The 22,888-nt window shown below is 53.0% G+C and overlaps 1 protein-coding gene across 1 annotated transcript in view; it reads left to right on the forward strand.

Annotated features, from left to right (window-relative positions):
- Positions 1–3,740: 3,740 nt before the first annotated feature.
- GALNT2 (polypeptide N-acetylgalactosaminyltransferase 2) overlaps positions 3,741–22,888 on the forward strand; it is a 179,067-nt gene continuing 159,919 nt past the window's right edge. Inside the window, exon 1 of the mRNA XM_059899691.1 lies at positions 3,741–3,974. Coding sequence (XP_059755674.1) covers positions 3,849–3,974 — 126 coding nt within the window. The 5' untranslated portion in view covers positions 3,741–3,848. The remainder of the gene's footprint in view (positions 3,975–22,888) is intronic.

Consider the following 22,888-nt stretch of genomic DNA (forward strand, 5'->3'; position numbering starts at 1 on the left):
ACAGAAAGCTGGGAGTCGGGGCCATCCGGACGGGCTCGGAGTGTTAAATTCGCGGACCCTGGTCAGTCAACGTGAACAGGCTCCGGTGGGCTTGGGCAGGGGACCGAGGCCCACATCCTTTTCAATACTTGTTATATTCTGGTTTTTCGTTTTTGTTTTTGCTTTTTAAAAAAGAATAGCCATACTACTGGAGATATCTCATTGTAGAGTTTGTTTTGTTTTGATTTTTGCATTATCGATGTTGGAGGTAGGTTCCAGTTTGCCCTCATGGATTTTAGTTGCTGTCATGAGGTCTACTTTATTCTTGCAGTTTCTTTGTCCTTACGCTTCCCCATGTCACATCTAGACTTTCTTCTGACTTCGGATTTACAAACTACAGTGCCTTCAGACCCGCTGCCATGTGCAATGGAGTTGAAGCTTTGGCCATAAATCGTCCTTCTTCACCTCAGATGCTCTTTAGCCTGTTCTACTTTATATGATACCAGGATCACAGCTTCTGCTCTTTTAGAGTTGGGTTTTCCTTTATGACCAAATTTGAAAATCTTTTAACAGGCAAATTAAGTGCATTTGTAAATTCATATACTGATATGGTTTGGTCTCCACTCTGTCCTGTTATTTTCTGTTATAATTACTGCAGGTATTACGGTATACTTATTGTGTTTCTTTCACCATTTAGTGTGAATTCTTTGCTATTTAAAATTTTTTTTCTTTTAGGGTTTTGGAACAGGGTTTCCGATATTTTGGAATATTTATGTTTTGCTTTAGTGGTTAAGTTTTTATATTTTTATATTAATTCTTTTCTTTTTTCTTAACCCTTTAACATCTGGTCTGTCCATTTTATATGGTGTCATTTTATATGGTGTCATTTGATTAGCAACTATTACCTATTTAACAGTCAGTTACATGATTATGTTTCCCCTTTTCTTTCTCCCTTCTCCTTCAGTTTTTTTCAGTTGCAACTGTTCTATTTGATTAGAAAGTATGTGTATATACTAGTCTTCCCATCCGTCATTTGGCAGTTTCCTCAGTTATCTCTTGCTTGGGGGAAGCTCATTCTCCAGGAAAGGCATAGGATGCTCTCTAAATTTTTGTACTCAGTTCTCATCTGTTTGTCTATAGCCTTGATCCTGAAAGGCTGGACACAAAAATCCTTGGCTGGTACTTTCTTTCCATAGTGTCTTGTAAATACTGCTCCACTGTTGCGTTGCTCTGTATGTTGCCAGCCTAAATATTTTTATTTCTATAAGTAATTTTGATCTTTTTGCCTTTAAAATCTAATAGTTTTACTAAAATATGTTTTGGAGTTGATTATTCCACTCAGTTTTCCAAGGTACATGGAAGGTACTTTCAATATATAATTTAAATTTTCTCTTATTTCTGGATTATTTTCTGGGATTACAGTTTCCCCCCTAGTTTTATTGAGATATGATTGACATATAGCACTGTGCACAGCGTAATGATTTGACTAACATATATTGTGAAATGAGTATCACAATGTTTAGTTAATATTCATCATCTCATTTAGATACAAAAAAAGGAAAGAAAGAAAAAATGTTTTTTTCCCGGTGATGAGAACTCTTAGGACGCACTCTGTTAACAACCTTCAAAAGTACCATACAGCAGTGGTAACTATCGTCTTCATGCTGTATGTTACATCTGGGATGACGGTGTTAATATTAATTTTGCTTCACTGTTTGGCGTTTCTACTTTAGAGACTCCAGTGACATGTATTTTGGTTCTTCTTTCCTGGCTTTCATTTCAACCACTTATCTCTGAAAGCTTTTTACTCCTTTCTTTATCTTATTTTCAATTTCTTGAATATTTTCTTGCCATTCTTCAGTGTCCTTTTACATATTTGTATTTGATATATTCTCCCTTGGGCGTCTTGTAATTCTTTATTGTTTCTGGGATAGTTTTGTCTTTATTTTCAATTTCTGTCCTGAATCTTATCAACTCCTGCTGTATTTCTTCCTAATTTTTGCCTAATATATTCTTAGGTTTTGAATTTCTGATTCTAGCTGTGTGTGTGTGTGTGTGTGTGTGTGTGTGTGTGTAGCCAAATATATGATACTTTGTTCAGCTTGAGAGTTTGACATAAGGTCTTACAATTTTCCTCTGCTATGTCATTTTATTGATGGGGGGGATTTTCATCAGCTGAAATGTTATGATTCATCTTCTCATCATAAGAAATGTATTATTTTTCTTTTTGCAGTAGATTTATATGCAGCTATTTTGATGTTTTAGTGCTACTAGACATTTTGACACAGGGTTCATAGTTCAAGAATGTCCTCTTCTCACTGTATACTGAAGTGCAGTTTTTAATAGATAACCACACTGAGGGAGGGATTGGTTGTCTTCTATTTCTGCGGATCTATAATTCTCTTTTTTTACTTCCTTCTTTTCCTTCACCACAAGACCTCCAAAGGGCATTGTCCTTTCTCTATTTATCTGACTTTTCCCAGAAGCAAGGCTTCTTCAAGGCTGCCACCTCCTGTCCCATTCTCTTTCAAACCTCTTGGCTTTTCCAGTCAAGTACCCAACCTGTGTTCAGTATTTAGTTCTTGGTGTTGGACTTTCTCTTCATGAAGGATTTAAGCCTGGGTTTCACTTAAGTCCTTGGCAACAGTGGAGGGAGCTCTGTTGGAATTTGAGGTATTTTCTTTCTTCTCCTTAAGAAGTAATTTGAAGTTCAGTTCATGGCATTCGCTCTCCTAGTAGAGCTGAAGGCTTGTTTGTTTGTGTTTGTGTTTTATTGAGGATGTGAGTAGAGATTCAGATGCAGGCAGCTGCCTTTATCCTCTGGACTGGTCAGCTTCTGGAATCCCTTTTAAAATATCAAGCGCTAAGTAACATTTCTTTCCTTCCTAGGAACACTGGAAACTTTGCTGTTACAAGGGCATCGTCAAGGTTACACAGATTCTGTTACAAGACAGATCTGTCTTCTTGCATCTTTAAAGCTGTTTCGTGTGCTGCCTCATCTTTCTTCTTTTAATACAGCAACCAGTCACAAAGAAAAAAATTTAAAAATATATATTGCCTTCCTTCTTCCTCATTTCGTGTTTACTTAAAAACAAAAAAGAAAACCCTGCTATTCAGCACTCCGTTCATCCCCGGAAACATGCTCTCTTGAAAAATCACCTCTCGGTTTCTACCTCCAGAACGCCACCTCTGCCTAAATAAATAAATAAAATGGACACCTGGGGAACAGGGATGTTTTGCTGAAAGATTAGTAAGAAAACTGCAGCGAGGAGCAGCCAAGTCGGGTCCCGGAGGGGGATTTGCACCAAAAAGCTCAGGTCGGTGGGCCAATAAGAGCGAGCCTGCCAGGGGGCTGGGGTGGTCCCAAACACCGAGGACCGCGGAAGTGGCGCTCCCGGCCGGGCAGCGCGCGGCAGCGGCGACCGGGGGTCCCTGGTGCGGGCGCCCGTGTGTGTGCGCACATGTGCGCGCGCCCCGCGGGCGCCAGGCGGCCACCTGTCACTCACGGGGCTGGCGGGGCGGCGGCCGGCGGAGGCCCTCCCCGCGGGGCCGGCGCGCCGCCGCCGTGGAGACGCGGTAATCCCCTCCTCCGCCCGCGCCGGGCCCCCGCAGCCGCCGCCGATTGGTCGCCCTTTGCTCCCTGACCCCCCTCGCCACCTCCGCGGCCGCCGCTTCCTGCTCGGGCGCGGCGCGGCGCTCCCGGCCGGGGCGGAGCTCGGGCGCCGGGCGCGCACCGCCCTCGCCGCCAGCCGCGCCGGAGGAGGAGCCGCCGCGCCCTTCCCCTTCCTCCGCTCCTCCCCGGCCCGCGCCCGCCGCGGCCCCAGGCAGACTCGCGAGCAGCGGCCGCGGCCGGCGGCCGAGTCGGGAGGATGCGGCGGCGCTCGCGGATGCTGCTCTGCTTCGCCTTCCTGTGGGTGCTGGGCATCGCCTACTACATGTACTCGGGGGGCGGCTCCGCGCTGGCCGCGGGCGCGGGCGGCGGCGCCGGCAGGAAGGTGAGTGGGGCGCCAGCCCGCGGCCCGGCCCCGGAACCCCCGGCGCCCACGCGCCCCGGCCGCGCCACCGAGCCCCCATCGCTCGGACGCGCCGCGGGGCACCGAGGGGGGTTCCTGGTCCCTCCTGCCCTTCTCCGCCCGGACCTCCGCTCCGGCCACCCGCCCCGGGCCTCCCGGCCGTGTCCCCGAGGCTGGGGGCGCCCCCGGCCCCTCTGCGTTCGCCTGGTTCGGGAGAGGGCGACCCGGCGCAGCCCCCGGGACTGGGGCCACCGACGCCTCTTGTCGCCCCCCGCCCCGGCTCTCTGTTCCACGTAATTTAAGTTGAGTTTCGTCCGGCCGCCGGGAGCCCGGTCCCCTGCGGTGGGACGTTTGGGGGTGGGGATGTTGGGAAGCACAAAAGCGGGTGGGGGAGAGGGCGAGAGGCGGCCGCCTTTGCGACGTGTCACGTACCTGGGGAGACAGGAGTCCAAGTTTCTTTTCAGCCCTTTGATACCAGCCGCTGCAATGCCTCCTCCCCCTTGTCGCCGCACCGCGGGGAGGGGGCAGTTCTGGGTCTCGGCCCGGTACCTCTGGGGACGGGGGCGCCGCCAGCCCCGCGCCCGACGGAACGGACCTCCCCGGCGATGCAGGCGGAGGGCCCCCGGGCCCCTGCGCCCCGGACGAGGCCGGCCACCCACCCACACCCCGCGACCGTCCCCTCCCGGCCCCCGCGCCCGACTCGGCCGGCCCTCCCGCGCGGCCCCCGGCGCCCGCCTGTCCTAGCCCCACGCCCCCGTTCCGCGGGGTGGTCCCTCTACTGTGTGTGTTCTCGGCGGGCTCTAGCGGCCGAGGGGGTGGGCCGTGGGGACCGCGTGAGCCGCTTTGGACGGCCGGGCGCCCTAGGGAGGAAATGGAGCGCCCAGGGCGCCGGGGCCCTGCGATCCCGCTGGGAGAGCGGGGCTCTGGGCTGTGCACTTGCCGCCAGCGGTGTTTGTGGGGTTTGGTGGCAGCCAGGCTTTGAAAGCGGCCTCCACACGGTGTAACCCTTCTGCTGTGACATTTGGTGTCACCGCAAACCCAGGAAATTCTGAGTTAATGGAGGTGGACCGTGGGTTGGGCAGGGAATGGTGTCCTGGAACAAGCAAGCCAGAGAAACTGGATGAAAAGGCTTTAGCCCTAAAGTCAGACCGTAAACATCAACGCTGAGGTTCAGCTGCTTCAGAGGTTTCCTTCTTTCCTTCCTCCTTTCATTCATTCTTAGCTGAAGGTGTTAGATTGATGGTAAATTTCGTAGGCTTGCTTTATCTAGAGGGGCAGAAATGAAAAGTCTTTCCACGTGCAGAATTGGCCTAGCTTATTTCTGAGCTGACATGTGCTCTTAGCCCTGTTTTTTCCCCTATTTTAACCCAGGGAACTGTTGTTCACATGCATGAAGTCTCCGTTCATCCTTGAATGGTAAAGAGCAGTGCGCCCAGCGGAAGCAGTGCAGCCCTTTGAAAACCGTGGTCGTGTTAAACTGGAATTATTTCAAAAGCTTTGCTTCCCAATAAGCTGTGCCTTCGCAGGTCCACGTAGCCTGGTGTGCTGGTGAGACCTGGCAGAGCTTCCTGCCTTTCATGTGAAAGAAAACTGAATACATAAGCCATGCTTAGTGTTGCCTTTCCTTGGTCTGCCGCTTTCATTAGCACATGTGATTGGAAACAGCAACAGGGTGGCATTAGCATCTGGAGAGGTTGGCTTCTCCCTGGTGAGCTTCAGCTGGTGGATGGTTCTTGAGGGGTCTTCCATTTGATCCTTAGTTAAAAAAGAAAAAAATCCGAGAACTCCTTGTGGCCTGGTGGCAGTAGGAAGGTACAGAGACCTTGTAGAAAACAGTGTGCGAAATGAACAATTATAAGTGGATGGGTGATTTGTTAGTTGGGGAAGAGGTGTGTGCATGCAATAGCTTTTGAAACTGGAGGAGACTCGTTAACATAGTGTTGACCCTGGTATTAAAGTAACCGCCCTGAGACCGTGTCCGGAGGGGTCAGTAGAATCTGCTGTCCTGAATTTCCTAATCTAGAGTATAAAACTGCATAGTCTTTCTTCCTCTTGAGTTGTTTCCATGGATTCAGAGACCAGAAAGTCTCTTCAAATTTAGTTCATCCTCGTGATAAAAGGAAATATATAGATTTTCTAGCTTGTAAAGTATGGACATAAAAATGATAATGTAGCCTGCGTGTAAAGGCAGAATTTAAATACTAGCTGTAGTTTTTTAGGTGTAAAAGGACTTATATTTCTTCTCTCGTTTCATACCGTTCAAGTCAAGGCTCTAATTCCATATTTAGCCAATTTCTCTTCGCCCTGATGTTTTTCACAGGGTACCAGGCTTCAGTATTAGGCTTTGGTGGATTGTTTGTCTGATGGGAGCCTGACTATAGTTTCTGCTGCTTCAGCACCCAGCCGGGGCTTATCACTGTGTGCCCGGCCTGTTAAATTACTCCTCTCAGGATGGTGATTCTCCATTTCGCGAAACCGAGAGAGCCCACTCACCTCACACTGAAGATTTAATAAACTCAACAGGGGCAGGTGCTGCCCTACGCAGGACTCAGCGCTGAAGTTCAGGGTGTGTGGTCAGTCATTTTATGCATAATATTGTTTGAAATTATATTTTATTTACGTTGGTAGAGAGTCTTCCCTCCCCCATATTTCGCTCTTTCCCCCTAGATTGATGATTTGCACTTCAAGGATGCCTTTCCTTTGAGCATCTTAAATGCTTTAAAATTTTAATCATGTTAAGTCTCCCCTGGGCCTTGGTATGTTGGCAGTGGATGGAGCCGCGGAGAGAGGAAGAGATTTCTGTCGAAATAAACCTGCCTCTGGGTGAAGTGTGGCTCTTTAGGTTGGAGGGGGAAGGATTTTCCAGTATGTGAAGAATGGTCTCTCCTGAGAGAGAGTGTGTGACGCCCAGGACCCCTTGTCTGTGCTCCCACCCCACACCCTTGGGAGGCAGGGAGAGCATTCCCGAGGGGCACGGCCAGGGCCCGGTTACTTCCCCACCCCCTGCCCTTCCTCGATGAGTGGGTGCTGGAGGCCTTTGGGTGAGACCCGGAGGACGTCTTCTGGGAGAGCGGGCTGGGCCTCTTCTTGGGGCGGTGGAGGGCCTCGCTTGGCTGGAGCCGGTACGCGTGGAGGATACAGTTGGAGGAGTTTGGGACTAAATCATAGAGGGCCTCGAATGCCAAGCTGACTTGCTGGTTCTTACTTCGACTGACCACAGGGAAGCACTCGTGTTTTTTGAGCTGGGCGGTGGACACTTACGGGGAATGGTGCGAATCCATTTATCGACATTAAGACTAGCTTTCTGCTCCTTCCTGCTTAGTGACCTTTGCTAATTTACCGAACCTCTCTGACCCTCAGTTTCCTCATCTTTATAGTGGGGATAGTTCTTGTAGCCAAAGACTAACTGCCATTAGGAGGTGTTGGCACATAGTAGGCGTAGAATAGATGCTGTTTGGAGGGCTGGGGGGAAAGGAAGAAAGCCTAAATGTCTACTTGAAAAGGTAGTGAACTACGACTTTTAACTGTCTTCTTCTTGGTCTCTGGAATTTTGTTTTTAATCCCTCAGCCATTCCTCCCAGATTGATTTGGTTGGTTCATTTGGGCTGGCAGCATGACCCCAACTGACATCAAGGACTGCCTTTTTGGGCAGTGGCCCGGACGTCTTGCCGGCTCTTTTGTCCCCAGCCGTGGTGTCAGAGGGGGGTTCCCATCAGTGGACAGCCAGCGGGAAAGTGGGTGCAGGACACACCTTCCTTTGGTGGTGGTGTGAACCGTGGGAGTGTTGCTGGTCATGTCCGAGTGGGGCTCCCGCGGTGAGGAGGCCGGCCTGCTCCCCACCCCCTCCAGGCTCTGGGCGCCCACTCTCCCTCCGCCCGCAGCCTTGCCCCTCCTGGCGGGAGGGGAGGTGGCTCTCATCACCCACGTGCTTTCATGGGCGTCAGCAGATCTGTGAATGTGTCTGCTGGGGGTGGCGGTTGGGAAGGGGGACCCAGGCCACACCCGGCCAGCTAGAGTCAGTTAAAAAAAATTCCAGTTGAAAGGAGAGTTTGAAGTTGAGGTCGGGAGCGCAGCATTGGGGGGAAACCACTGTAGAGCCAGAGAAGCTGACAAACGGCCCTCTGTGAGAAACTTTTCTCTAAAGAAAATAAAAGTTTCGCTCTTCTGGAGTGATGCCGTGCTGCCTCCGGGGCTCACACATGGTGGAAGCCGGCTGTGACTGATGGCGCAGGAATGATGGGCTCTTCCCCCAGCCCTCTGGTGAGAGTGAAGAAGAGCCTGCCGCCTCCCGCCCCCGGCACCGAGTGGGCCAGCTTGCCTGGGCTGCGGCAGACCTCGGGGTGGAGTCTGGGGCACCCAGGGGGCTGTTAGTGGTGTGGGGAGGCTTCAGGCCCCCTGTGCCTCTCCCCACCCTAACTCCTGGCAAGTGGTGGGCCCCCTGTTTGGATCAGAGGAAGAGGTATTTGAGAGAAGGCCAGAAAAACAATGGAGCGGGGAGATATATACACATGTAGTTTCATGTATATAATTTCTTGTTCCTGCCATTCGTGTTTCTGAGATCTTTGGGGAGAGAGAACTCACTTTGGGAAGATGTGAGTTTCAAAGCGGGCAGTGCCCCACTGCCTAACTTCCAGCAGATCCAGCGGCTGTTGGCTTAGTGGAAGGAGGGGCGTGGTGAGACTGCCTGGGGCGGAGACCAGGCACACACAGGAGCTGACTGCCGAGGTCTGGCCGAGATCCGGGAAGAGGCAAGGTGTTCCTGGGAGAAATCTGTGAAGTCTCCTAGCTGGCCCAGCAGAAATCATGGGGTGAGAAAACAGCCAAACTTGGCCAAGCCCACTCCCCCTTTCGGTTCTTCCACTTTTCTCCTCATGGACCCTGTCCTGGAAGCTCTGCTTGCGTGGGTGATGCTGAGACACACAAGCCGGGCGGATGTCCCGGTGGAAACACACCCACAGGCACGCCGCACAGATGCCATAATGAGATCCTTCCGTACGGACGTTAAATAAACGCCACTCTCTGGGGACCCCCAGCCCCCAGCTGCCCTGCTCTTCTTCCCTTGGGACCCCCGCTCCATGGTCTCAGTCCCCGCTGCAGGGCCTCCTGGACCTGGCCTCCGTGCCCGTGCCACAGTGGTGCTTAGACACGCTGAGCATGGCTGCTGTAGAGATGCTGCTCGAATCAAAGCAGGTGTTGGCCTGGTCTCACTGCCGTGACCTGAAAGGTGGCCTCCCCCTTGAGGCCACCTTTGTTTCTGTGTTGCCGCCGGGGACCCTCGTTCCAGTGCTGTGGTCTTGGGCCCTTGCCCCCACATTGCCCTACGGTGCGGTTTCTACGGGAGGACCTCCTGGCACTTCCACAGGCAGACCTCCCAGGTGGGATCTGGCACAGGCCGGGCCTGGCGAGGAGCCGTTCTCCATGGAGAGTTACGCTGAGCGCACTGGTGCAAGCCTCCCGTGGACACTCCTGCCCTCGCAGTAGAACTTGACCTTGCTTTCCTAATGCTGTGAGGACGCTCTGACCTTTGGCCATGTGCTTGAGCTTAAGGGTGAACCCTCAGTGTGGAGGTTCCCGTTTATCTGTCCAGTCGGGAGAGCCTCCCCCATAGGCTCAAGGAGCCAACAAGTCCTTCCCTGGGGGGCACCGCCCCCCTGCGTCCCTTGCCCGAGGCGGGCGGGTCTGGGCTCCTCCTCGCATCTGCCTCCTGCGGGGCAGGCTGAGGCACTTGGCATTTCTGCATTTAGTCATGACCAGTATCGTAGGCCCGGGAAGCATGTGTCATTGTGCACGGATTGGATTTCTGAGCATGCTGGGACGAAGACGGCAGTGATTCATCGTGGCTGGATTTGAAAAAAACCAAAAATGGTCACATTGAATCTCACTCCTGGCCTTACATTTAAACAGCTTTCCTCGGCTTTAGGGGTCCTGTGCCCCTTGCTCCGGCCCTTACGGGGGCTGCCTGGTCACCCGTGGCTCAGCCTGCCCTTGGGCTGCCCGCCCTGGCCTCCCAGGCCCCTCCTGCTGGCCACCTGGTCCTGCCTGCTGACTCTTTGGGAGGAGGAATGGCCTGGACGGCTGGGGACGGAGTCGCTGAATTCCCAGAGCCCAAATCATGACCAGCGTTTTGGCAGGGACGAGGGTGCTTGGGGGGGGGGCGCAGCGGTCACTCTAGCTCAGGGCCTCTCAGCCTCCACACGGTTGACATTCCGAGCCGGGTGATGTTTGTTTTGGGGGCCGGAGGTGCTGCCCCGTGCGCTGTGGGCATTTAGCGGCTTCCGCTGGATGCCAGGGGTGCCACCCACCTCAGTGGCAGCCACCGGCATCGTCTGCAGGCATCGCCGGCTACCCCCAGCGGGCAGGGCCGCCCGCACTTAGGAAGCACTGCCGTAGTCGGCGTTAACTCTGATTTCTTATTGTTCTCTGCTGTCCTCACGGAGCCGGTCTGCCTCTCCGTGTGGTCTGGGGTGGACCCCTTGGAGAGGGCTTCAACTTAATAAGCACGCTATTAGCCTCCACTGTGTGCCAGGCACGGCCCTAACACTTTACAGATACTAGTTCATCGACTCCTCATCACGGTCCTTTCATTCCTCCCGTTTTACTGATGAAGGCTGAAGCACAGAAAGGCTCAGTCGCTTTCCCAAGGTTGCAGAGCTAGTGGGTGGCACACCCAGGGTGGTCCGGGCGGCCAGCGGGTGGGATGGGGCTCGCTCTGGCTTCCCAGGCTTCCCGTGCCCCTTCTGTGCGCCGGCAGTGCCCGCGTCCTGCTGCTGGTGGCGGGACATTCCTGGAAGGCGTTCTGGAGCAGATGCGCCCGCAGTCGTCCTCTCATGGGAGGGTCCTTTCAACATTTTTACCATTGCTCTGTGAAAGGTCTCACGTGTTCTTGTCCTCAGGTCTCTGCCTGTCCTGAAGTCCTCAGTCGCCCCCTGGCAGGAGCAGACATGCAAACAGGCTGGGGTCCCTTTCATTTGTTCTTTCAATGAGTATTATTGAGCACCTACTATGTGCCAGGCACTGCTTGGTGTTTGGGGTGCAGCAGTGAGTAGAACGGAGACAGAATCTCGGCCCCTGGGGAGCTTTCACCCTGGGCGCAGCTGGACTAAGCACCATAGGTAGTAAATGCTGTAGAGTGAGAAGGGGCTGAGTGTGGGCGGCGGGAGGGGTCAGGAACAGGGGAGGGGAAGGTTACAGTGAGTGCAGGGCCCATAGGCGCCGTGGGGAGGTGCGGGTTGAGCAGGTTGGAGAGCCGAGACCCAGAGCACGTGAGTCCCCGGCTCACGTTGCCCGGGTGCAGCCCCCGGCTTCAGGGCGTCCAGCCTGTTGGGTGCTCTCTATGTTCCTTGGTTTCCTTTGCTAAATCAACGAGCCCCTTTTCTTTCCGGGAGTCTGTTGCCTCTGGTCTCCCAGTGGTAGAGTTTCCTCCATCCCGTGGCAACGTGGGGTCTTACATTCTTGCTCCGCACGGAGTCCTGGGCCAGGAGCGTTCTCATCCTGGTTAATAACGTGGAATGCACACCCCCGTTCTCCGGGTTAACGCGGAATGCACACCCCCAGGCCGCCCGCTCCCACCTGGGGCCCGGGACTGCTGTAGGTGCCGCAGGTTAATTTGCTGCTTGACTTTGTGGAATGTGCTTGTGGAACAGTCTCGTGGGGTGATTTCTGAGCTGATCTCTGCAGGGCCGGGCTGGGCTGGCTGAGCATCCGTACCCTGTTCACTCTCAGGCACACCGTTCAATCACGTGGCTCGTTTGTAGAGTGCTTTCCACACACATCACCATTTAATGAGAAGTCCCGCTGGTCCCCACTAGGGTGGCGTCTCGGCAAGTTGCTGTGGTGATGGGACTTGTGGGTTTCTCATCTGCAGGAAACCGGAGGTCAGGGGCCTGCCCGGTCCCTGGGTTCTGGAGAGGTTGTTCTTGGCAATGGGGTCGTGGTGAAGCGCTGCGATTTGTGATATTTGTGGGAAATAAAATGGACATGTGATTTCGTTGCCCACAGCCTCTTTAGGGAGTGGGACGATGGGAGATCACAGGTCCTCCTGGTTGTCAAGGGCGAACATCCAGCTGCTTTTTGTAGTAGCCACTGGCATTTGTGAGGGGCCATCAGATGCCTTATTGGGGTGTGGTGTGTGCCGTGCCTCCAGCGTGTTTCTGGATAAGAAACCAGAACTTGGATGCGGCTGCAGAGAAAAGGTCCTTTTAAAGGCCTCAGACTTGGGAGCCCTTTGAGGTTTCTTCGTCGGGAGCCCTTTGAGGTTTCTTCGTCTCCACTTCAGGGGCTGGTCCAGAAAGGGAGCGCATCTCTTCCTGAAAGGGTGCTGCTCCAGAAGGAGGACACTTCACACGAGTCACCCTGCGGGAGCTTAGGAGCTAATGCAAAGTAAAGGCCTGTGTTTTAGCAACGCCCGTAAGTTAACACTGATTCTCGTGTGGGGGGCTGTGTGTGACTGTCCTGGATGCTGAACCGCTTGGCCCGGCCTGGCAGCCTTCCAAGTCATCGCCCTGGTCCTTCCTGCCTCAAGGGCTTCCCCAGTGACCGAGACCCTTAGCTCTTGCTCTGTGACCCTCAAGGCTTGTCCCCTTCCTCCTTTCCCTCCTCCCACTGCCCCCCGCCCCAGTTCCTCTGTGCAGTAAGTGATACACCTGTTTTTCTTCCTATCTCACTTTTGATGATCACTGATGTCCCCCTGTGTCTGGAATATACCCTTTTTCATCAAATCTAAGATGCCATTATTTGTAAAACCATCATTTTATGTACCACTAGGAAAGAAAAAACACTGTTGAACTGTGACGCGGTGGTTTCTTATCAATATTTTTACTTTCTACTTATTTAAAGAGCTCTTTTAGACTTAATTAGACATCGATTTTTCCATTTATCTTGAGTATAGATAAAAAGGAAAATATACATGAAATACATGGGGTAGCGTGTTCCTTAAAATTTTCGAGTGTCTGCTTTTTGCCTCAGAGATGTTAGTGCCTGTTTTCCGGAGACAAAGTCTTCCTTCCCCTGTGCCACCAAGCTCTTCGGTGGACACAGCATTTCCTACGAGCCCTGGGTTCTGGGCTCTCACCTTCGCTTGGCATTATAGAGTTGGCCAACTTTTGACTCTTCTGGGAATCTTGCCTAGCTCCCCAGTTCACCGTCCACTTCTGTCCCACTTGATTTGCTGTCTGGGGATTACTAGTGCTTGAGTATTGCTTCTGGGATTTTCTTCCAAGGCACCGACATGCATCCGCAGACTCTGCTGCTGGCGTGTTTTGTGTTTGAGCTAGTGCTGGTCATGACAGTGTGTCACGGCCCAGACCTGGCCACGGCATCAGAAGGTGTCATGAGCTGCACTCCAATTGCATGTCAAACTGTGAAAAAAAAAACGCATCTTAGAATTCATGTTAGGGTCTTTCTTTTTCTTGAGTGTCAGTTACTTCCCTCTGTGAGATCCCAGCTCCAGGCCCCGTGGCCTCGATAAAGGGAAATGGTAGCCTCATCAAAATGTGTACATTCGCATCTGTTCACTCCCAGTCCCCATGTAATCCGTGGAAACAGAAGGACCTCCTGGTTTTTATTTTTGAGAGATTAGCGGCTGAGGAGTGTGAACCCGTTTCGAAAGGTTTTTAAGCATTTTCTAGCTACAAGTTACCCTGTTGAGTGCTGGGATCTGCAGAAGTGAACACCCTTTACGGAGCTCACAATCACTGGCCAAACCAACTAGAGAAAGATCTAAAAAAATAATAATTAGGGGTAAGTTGACTAGGGACTGGATAATAGATGAAATTTAAGGCATTGTTATTAATTTTATTTAGTGGCAGTAACGGCCTTATGCTTATGTTTTTGAAAATCCTTATCTTTTGTATTGGTTGGCCAAAAAGTTTGTTCAGGCTTTTCCGTAAGATGGTACGGAGAAACCCAAATGAACTTTTTGGCCAACCCGATAGATACAAACTGCAGTATTTATGGATGACGCAGTGACGCCGAGCCTGTGGGAGAATTATGAGGGAACAAGATTGGCCGAGTGTGTTGTTGAATGACTGATGGGCACCTGGGGTTCATCGTACTATTTTATTTTTGCCTACTTAGAAAATTTTATTTAAAAAGTTTAAAAATTTTATAGATGTATGTAGCTTAAATTAGCAAAGCAGCAGAAAACTACTAATTTTTTTAAAAAGCAAATTTAAGGCTTTGTAATATGGTCAGTGAAAGGTTTCTACTCCCAATTTCCAGTGTGGGTGTGTCTGTGTGTTATGTGTGTGTGTGTGGGTGGGTGTGTGTGTCTGTGTGTGTGTGTGTGTGTCTGTGTGTGTGTGTGTGGTGGGGCCTGGAGGCTTCCCCTACACAACCAGTCGGTGCTCAGACACCAGCTGAGTGTCCTGCAGTTCAAGCCAGTTCTGACACTATCCACCCGGAGATACATCAGGTCCCACAGGTTAAGGGCTCAGTCCTACAAGACTGCCCCCCCGCCCTCCCCCGCCCCTTCAGATGCCCTTCGCAAGCGCCGGTGGTCATCTGTACTTCTGACCAACAGGCTATCAATCAGAGGTTCCCATGAGCCCCTCCTTGGGTTCGATTGATTTGCTAGCGTGGCTCACAGAACTCAGGAAACCAGTTTATTTATTAGATTTCTGAATTGTTACAAAGGATATTCAGGGATACAAATTAACAGTCAGATGAAGAGACACAGAGCAGCTTGAGGTACCTCCTGGTGCTTGGGGTCCAGCATGGTGGCACATGGACGTGTTCTGGTTCCCCAACCTGGAAGCTCTCTGAACCCGTCCTTTTGAGTTTTTACAGAGGCTTCACTCCATAGGCATGATTAATCAAGTCATAGGCCATTGGTGATTGAGTCAACCTCCAGCCCCTCTCCTCCCAGGAAATCAGGGGGTGGGACTGAAAGCTGCACCCCTCTGTGATTGGTTCCCCTGGCAACCAGCCCCCATCCGCAGGTGCTTCCAAAAGCCACCTCATTGACATAAGCCCAGTAGTGGTGGAAAGAGGCTTGTGAATAACAAGACACGCATGTCACCTTTGTGGCTCAGAGGACAAGAGACCAAGTAGAACAAAAGATGCTCCTGTGGCTCTTACTGTTCAGGAAATTCCAAGGGTTTTGGGAGCTGTGAGCCAGAATCAGGGACAAAGACCAAATATATATATGAGGAATATATTTTGATCATCTGAATGACCAAATATATATTTCTCATAAATCAAAATATCACAGTCAGTAAAAACGTGCACCAGCCTCTATATCTTCTGTAATTTAGGAATATCCAGCGATGATTCTTTTAAAAGGATACTTCAGAGGTGGCCTAAGATCCTGAATTGTCACCTGTATCACCAGGAAAATATTCTTACATTTGATACCGTTTCTTCTCTAAGAATTACCTAAATTCTTTGGAAATTGCTACTTCTTGTGAACCTTTTGATGGTAGGGTAGCAATTTAGGTAGTTTGTGAGATTGCTTAGTTTTGACCAGACTGCTTAGTGGCCCAGAGACCCTGTCGCACAGCAGCATTTGGTGTGCATGTTTTATTACCCCTTCTCGTGTGACAGGCATCCGGAGGGCAGAACACACACACCTGTACATTCGCACATCGCAGGCAGGTTGCCTGCTGTCTGTCATACGTGACCCATTCGAGCTGTGGATGGTTTGGGAAGCCACAGTGGGAGACCTTTAATAAATATATCTTATTCCTTTGTGTTTCCCCAACAGGATATTAATGTGAAAGCCTCGTACTTTACGTTGTGTTTGTAAATAAGAGGGTTTTGACAGATATATGGTGCTGCATATTTTCTGTAAGGTATAAATTCCTGGTGCTGCAAATTTATACCGGCGCTGTCGCCGAGACACCTGAAGCACTTTGGAGCTGCCGCACTCACTCTGCAGTGTCCTGTGGACCCCGGAGGTTCTCAGCTTGCCCCACCGGTCATGTGGTAGCAGGGTTGGGGCTGGAATGTGTTTTTTTTTAACATCTTTATTGGAGTATAATTGCTTTACAATGCTGTGTTAGTTTCTGCTTTATAACAAAGTGAGTTAACCCGGCTGGAATGTTAACGTTCCCCAAACTGCCGAAGATTCCAGCCCTGGAGAAAGTCGGCTGTGGCTGTCCTGGTCTCAGAACTGCAGTCCTGAGTCACCATCAGCTTACAAATGGCAGGTTTCTCTCTTGCTGATGCAGAGCTGCCACTTCAGCCTGGAAGGTGCTGATTACCTGGGCCGGTGATCACTCCTTAACCTTTATATTGCAAAGTGCTGATGGCGGGAGCCAGCCGAGCTGTTCTTGGGTGGTCTGAGCTGTGGGTCTGAGGCTGGGTGGCAGGAAAGGCCACCCAGATGGGCCGTCCAGGCCTCAGGGACGGGCCCGCGGAGGCAGATGAGGCCTCACGAGGACCTCCCTGTGCAGAGGGCAGCTGAGGCTTGTTCTCCGTGTATCCTTGGTGAGTTACAAGGCCCCAGGCCAGTCTGCATGAAGATGTGACTCTTTTGTTTTCAAAAGAGAAAGAATGTAGGTAAAGTATCCCATCCCTGGGGAGTGAATCCAACGTGGCATGTAAGTGTTTGTACTTAAGGTATAATTTTTAGCTTAAAGAGTTTTTCTCGGTCACCGGTGGAGAGGGTGTGGTGGCATCTTGTCCCAGAGGGATTTCCTGACTCCTGATGACCTAACGCTCCTTCCCGCTGCACCAGGGGTGTTTGAAAGTCAGGCTTTCCTGCTCCCGGGAGAGTTTGGCTGAGGTTTCTGCCGGGAGGGGGAGGCCGCCTGCGCGGTGAGTCCGATGCCCTAGGCCCCCCGGGTGCTGAGGGGCAGCTCGGCGCACCCGTGCTGGGCGTTCGGAGACCGTCCGGCGGGCTTCTGGCTCCGGCGCAGGGGTCTGCCGGGAAGAGCCCAGGGCGATGCTGCCGGGTGGGTTGGTGGCTCAGGCGATGAGGCCGGAGGGGCCCACAGGATGCGTCGCCCGGGGACCACCGCCTGGGTTTGAATTCTGGCTTCTCTAGTTGGCTCTGTAAACTCAGGCAGGTTACTCAAGCCCTCTGCGTCTCGGTTTCCTCATGTACCCATCTCCTCACATTTTTCAACGGGGAATAAATCAGAGCAGGGCCTGGTACCCCTGGCATAAGTGTGGATGTGAAGCCTCCTGGCGTCAGGGCAGGAGGGGCTGGTGCCCCCGGCTGGCTGGGCCATCCTCTGGTGGGCATCACCAGCCCAGGGCGTCTGTGCCCACTGAGCCAGCCCTCCTCGGCCGTGTTTAAGCCAAGAGCCTCCTTTCCCAGGAAGCACCTCCACCTCTGTGGACCTCGCCCGGGGCTTTTGCCCTGGGACGGGGGTGAGGCCAGGGGGCCTGCAGCCCTCGCCCCTCTAGTGAGGAAACCGAGCCCCAGAGAGGGTGGCTGGACGCCAGGTGGACCCCCGGTCTCTGGAGGGAGAGACAGGAAGCTGCAGGCCAGAGCTCTCTCAACGCCCCCCGCCCGCCCCCAGGACATTGTTTCCCGGTTTTTCCCCTTAGTCTCTTGTCTTTGAAAATTATTCCGGGATGTGGTTTTTCACTACGTGGCTGTGTAATTAATGTTTAAAAACTAATTGGCAATTGGTTTTTTTCTATATCTTGAGCTGTTATTATCTGAATACAGCATGTTATTTGGAAACTTTCCCACAAGGTTTTAATCAGTAAACGTTCTTTTAGTTTCATGAATTCAGTTTCTGACTTGCTTTTGAAACCGTAGGTGAGTGACAAGTGGAAGACAAATTAATAATCGTGGCAACACCGCAAAGCACCGCTGTGAGGGCCGAGGACTAGTTCTGTCAGTGAAATCACTGTTCCTGTGATTTCTCTGATGGCTCTGATTAAGACAGCTTACAACTAGATTGCAGGTTAATAGATACACTGTGTGATGATTTCAAGGAGAGAAATCCACGTGAAAACCTGGCGTTTGGTTATGATAATCCAAGGAGCCTGGCTATGACATCAGACCCGGATGCCAATGCCGCCGTTACTGCCTGTTACCCCTCGTGTCTTTGTCTGTGAGAAGGGGGTTGATGGAAATGAGTGAGTTGGTGGAGACGATGCCGGTGCAGTTTAATGAGGGCTCCTTTTATTTTCACTGGCGCGTGTACTCACTCTTCTTTCTCACGGATGCTTCTGGGGCGACGCTGGGCCCCTCTGACGGAGCAGGGGCCTGGCTGGGGGCAGGCACCCAGGCGGAGGTTGACTTCATGGTGTGCATCAGTGACTAGGGTGTCAATCAGGGCAGAACGCTGAGGAAGGAAGCTCTCCCGCCCTCTGTGGTCTCCCTCCCGCTCTTGGGCCTGTGGAATCGCCGTGGACCTGGGAAGCTCCCTGTTTTTGTTGAAGTTGGAGCTGCGGTGCTGAGTGGGAAATGACAGAAATGTCACATTTGGGGCACGTTTAAGAGAGAGACTGTACTTGGCCAGAGTGCAGTGTACGTTCCCAGGGACACCGAGAGCAAAGCAGGCCTAATGGGTTAATGGGCGTGATGGAGCGAGCTGGCGGGATGGTAGTTTCATGGGCGTCTGGCTTCAAGTCCTGCCTTTGCAGTTCGCAGGTGTTCCGGAGAGCAGTCTCCTCCCGGGGCCTCAGAGCCGCCCCCCCATGGGATCCCCGTGCTCCATGCCCCTCCCCCTTAGTGCTGAGCCGGGGGACAGTCTGGCTCTGGTACCTTCCGTATTTTCTTGATTACTTACTTATTCCAGGAAGGGAGTGTTGGAGCTGTGAGGACAGTACTAGTTTCAGAGGTCTGCACACGTAGAAACAGTGGACAAAGCCTAGAAACCTAGCCGTTGCCCCAGCTGACAGTCGGGGGCTATATGCACAGACCATGCACTTTTTTTAAGTTTTTTTTTTTTTTTTTTTGGCTGCATTGGGTCTTCGTTGCTGTGTGCGGGATTTCTCTAGTTGCGGTGAGCGGGGTCTACCCTTCGTTGCGGTGCGTGGACTTCTCATTGTGGTGGCTTCTCTTGTTGTGGAACACGGGCTCTAGGCGTGCGGGCTTCCGTAGTTGTGGCACGTGGGCTCAGTAGTTGTGGCTCGCGGGCTCTAGAGCACAGGCTCAGTAGTTGTGGCGCACGGGCTCTAGTTGTGCGGGCGTCAGTAGTTGTGGCACTTGGGCTCAGTAGTTGTGGTGCACCGGCTTAGTTGCTCCGCGGCATGTGGGATCTTCCTGGACCAGGGATCGAACCTGTGTCCCCTGCACTGGCCAGCGGATTCTTAACCACTGTGCCACCAGAGACGTCCCCAGACCTTGCACTTTTAAGTGCTAATTAGGGACCTGGGATGTTGGAGCCGTGGGTGGGCCTGAGCTCTGCTCCACCAGCCCTCGGATGTTGGGCCAGGTGCGCATGGGTGGGGGTCTGCATCTCCGGGATCCTGCTGGTCCAGCAGAGAGCAGGGCTCGCAGCCCCCCACCGTTCTGGGTCCCTCACCAGGCGCCGCGGTTGACCCCCAGGGCTCCGCAGCCTGCTGAACATCTGCATCTGCTAGACTGTGAGCGTCTTGAGGGCCGGCACCTGGTCAGCTCCTCCCCTTTCAGCTCTCCTTCCCCACGGAGATTCATCACAGCAGCCGTGATGCACCTGCCCCAGGAGGTCACGGGGAGTGAGGCAGATGAGGGCCTGGGAACGTGCGTTCTGGGAGGGGTAAGCGTTGGGGGCCACCAAGGCAGCACTGGGTAGCTCTACGTGGAGCTCCAGGGGAGCTCACGGACTCATCACAAAGGACCGAGGAGGGCACCTTTGGGGGAGAGCTCATGACTAGAAGGATCCCGCCGTGAGGATGTGGTGGAAGATTGTCCAGGCATGGAGAGCGTCACGTGCAAACGTCCTGGGGCCAGAATGAACCTGGTGTGCTTGGACAGTCTAAAGCACAAAGGTCAGCGCATAGAAGCGTGGTGGGCAAGGGCCACACAGGGTCAGAGGGTGCTCAGGGCGTGGTGTGCATTGAGGAATTTATTTGTGCACGTCACCACATTCCCTGGGTGTGGCCTGGCACCCGGCACATCGTTGGTGCTCTGGTTGGTGTTCCGTACTATCGTGAGCGAGATGAGGCTCAGGCTGGTGGGGTCGTGGTGGTGAGAAGGGCCGCAAGCCTGGGCTCAGCAGAGGGTCTTCTGCACTGTTGTGAGACGTCCTGGCCCTGCTGTCCCTCTCCCCTGGGCTTTGCTCCTGCCGGCTGACGCAGCCTAGGGTTAGAGAGTCATTGTGCCGCTTTCACACTGAGCCTCCCGTCCGTGACAGCCGTGGTCTGGCAGAAGTGCTCAGCGTAGGGAGTCGCCGTCATTTCTGGGTGCGGATCTGGCTTCTCTGCACTTGCAGCGAGATCGTGGACCCAAAGTCAAGGACAGCGTCCACCTTTCCCTCCAGAGGCGCTGCGTTGATGCCGCAGCTGCGTGGGCCTGGCTCTACTTGTAGGTTAAGCTTTTAAATCATCGCCCCTTGATCGGTGTTGGTGCCGCTTCACCTTGTCTGAGGACGGGGGGGCTGTGCAGGGACTCGGGGGACGGGAGAGAGGTCGCGGGTGATAGGATTTAAACTGTGTTTAAGCAGCCTTGTCCCTTCCGGCTGTGTTTAGAAAAGAGTTTTCCATTGTTAACCCTCCTTCCACCGATTCATCATCGTAAAACGCTTCTACGTTTAGACGGTCATCTCTGGACAGACACCTGGTTACAGTGGGTTCTGAGCAGCCTGGGTCTGCCTGCGTGGGGACAGACCGCTAGACTGGGGGTTAGGCATCTGATGTTCTTGTATTCATTACATTCCTGAGTGTCTGGAGCAACCCCTGGCTTGTCATTTTAACGCTCTGTGCCTCGGATGAGCACTTGTAAAACTGTGGATATACTACTGGCTGGTGGTGTAGGGGGTTGGAGCTGCAGGGACATTGGACAGACGGGATGGAGGTGGACTTATGTTTGTGAAACGTTGGGGCACCTCTAGGCGACACTTGGAACCCATGGGCCCGGGCACCCAGTCTGTCCGCACTTGGGGCAGCGCCCCGAAAGTCATTTGCGGAAGGCAGCGGGCCCTTCGGTAGCATCTGTTGGAACGCTGCAAGCGACCTGTGAAGGGTTTGAAGCCAGCCTCCCAAGCTGAGCGAGGAACGCGGGTGCCGCCAGACATGTGCCGAGGGACCCGCGAGAATTGTCCACCTTCGTGGATTGTAGAGAACCAGTGATAGGATTTATCCCGGGACTTGGCGTTCTGAGGATGCGAGAGGAGGAACTGAGAAAATTGTGCCCTCGGTTATTTGGAGAGGGAGGCACAGAGTCCTGTGAGCCGATGGCATCTGGCGTCATTGGAGCGGGAATTTAGCGAGGGGATGATGGCGGTTAGTGATGCAGCAGCATCTCTGCCCGGCGCTCGCAAGTGGTTGGCTCGGCCTTTAAGAACTAGCAGGGCTCCTCCCTAGTTATTCTCCCGGTCCTTGGGCACGTGGGGTTGGAAAAATGCATAGGTCCAGGGGAGAGAGACGGGAGGGCAGCATAGGAGGGGAGGACTTCCTACAGCAAGACGACTCACCCTTTGGACATCAGGCTTTCTCTCTCTTACATTTTTGGTGGGGGGGGGCGGGTTTCTTTATCGGCTGAGGAGGAAAAGAGCTGTAAAATGAGTGGGTTTCTTTGTGTGCTTAGGGGATTTATTTTCCTTTTCACGCCTTGTTCCTCCTCCTTCGTTTCACCCACATACAGCACAGAACTTTTGCAGCGACAAGGATTCAGTTGTAGCCTGGCTCTCTGGGCGGGATCTCTTGGAGCGGGTCATAACTTGTCAATAATAATGGCTGCTCAGGGCACAGCCCTGTCTTCCCAGCTGTGTGTCTGCCCTGCTGTGGTGCCTGCGGGACACTGAGTGCGCCCTGGGGGAGGGGGCAGAGGGCGCCTGGTCCCCTGGATCCAGTCTCAGCCCTCCTTCCTGCTGTGTCCTCGCACAGGTGCCCTTCCAAGGCCCTGTCACCCCGTCTGCGAGGTGGAGACAGGAACAGGGCCTACTTCACAGGGCTGTTGCCAGGATTAGGTGAGGTGTTGCCTCTTGACCCTTTGCCCATCGGTAGAAAGTGTTCCGTACATTGTGTGTGTGCAGGGGGGTGGGGTGTGTGTGCGCACGCGTTTGTGTGCTCACACCTTAACTCAGCTGCTGGAAAGTCATTTTATGTCTGCAACTAGAGACACGTACACGTGTGCACACTGATGCAGACATGTGCATGCCTCTTTCCTTCTTCCTGGCCAAAAAAGGCGTACACGGCACATTTCGTTAGAAATGCAGAGTTGTTTTGTGGGGGTCAGCACATTTTCTTCCATCCCAGGGAGCCACGTGTTTCACCTGGGAAGGTGCCGGGCAGAGGTGCAGGTGGGGGGCCCCGACTGGGTCCTGGCTTCCGCACTCTTCTTTCATGTGCCGGACACACAGCCCCTTCGAACCCAGCACACATGGCCCCGGAGAGCAGGGACCCGCCTGTTAGGGCATGCTTAGGGTTCATATTTTAAGAGCTGTCTCATCTGACGAGCAGCCCTAATTACTGAATTTCACAAATGAAAAATCTGCAGGGTGAAGGACTTTGCCTATTGATTGCACTCACGTTGCTGCATTAGAATGAAATCTCAAGGACTGCAGTAGCCTCAGACCGGCTGCTGTCACCTTCTCTCTTCTCGCCCTCGTCCTTCTCCCCTGGGTCTTCGTCGGTTTTCCTTGCAGCTTGTGTCTTTCATCCTTTTACCCCGCGTCCCCTGCCCAGCCTGGGTGCTGCACCCCACTCCCCCCAATTCAAACTGTAGACCAGTGGTTTTCAATCTGGCCACATGTTAGGAACACCTAGGGAGATTTAAAAAATACAGATGCCTAGAACCTACCCCAGACCAGTTAAATCAGAACGTCGGCTCTTGAGCTGAAGAAGCTAGTGGC

The sequence above is a fragment of the Balaenoptera ricei genome, chromosome 16, assembly GCF_028023285.1.
Source record: "Balaenoptera ricei isolate mBalRic1 chromosome 16, mBalRic1.hap2, whole genome shotgun sequence".
Lineage (NCBI taxonomy): Eukaryota > Metazoa > Chordata > Mammalia > Artiodactyla > Balaenopteridae > Balaenoptera > Balaenoptera ricei.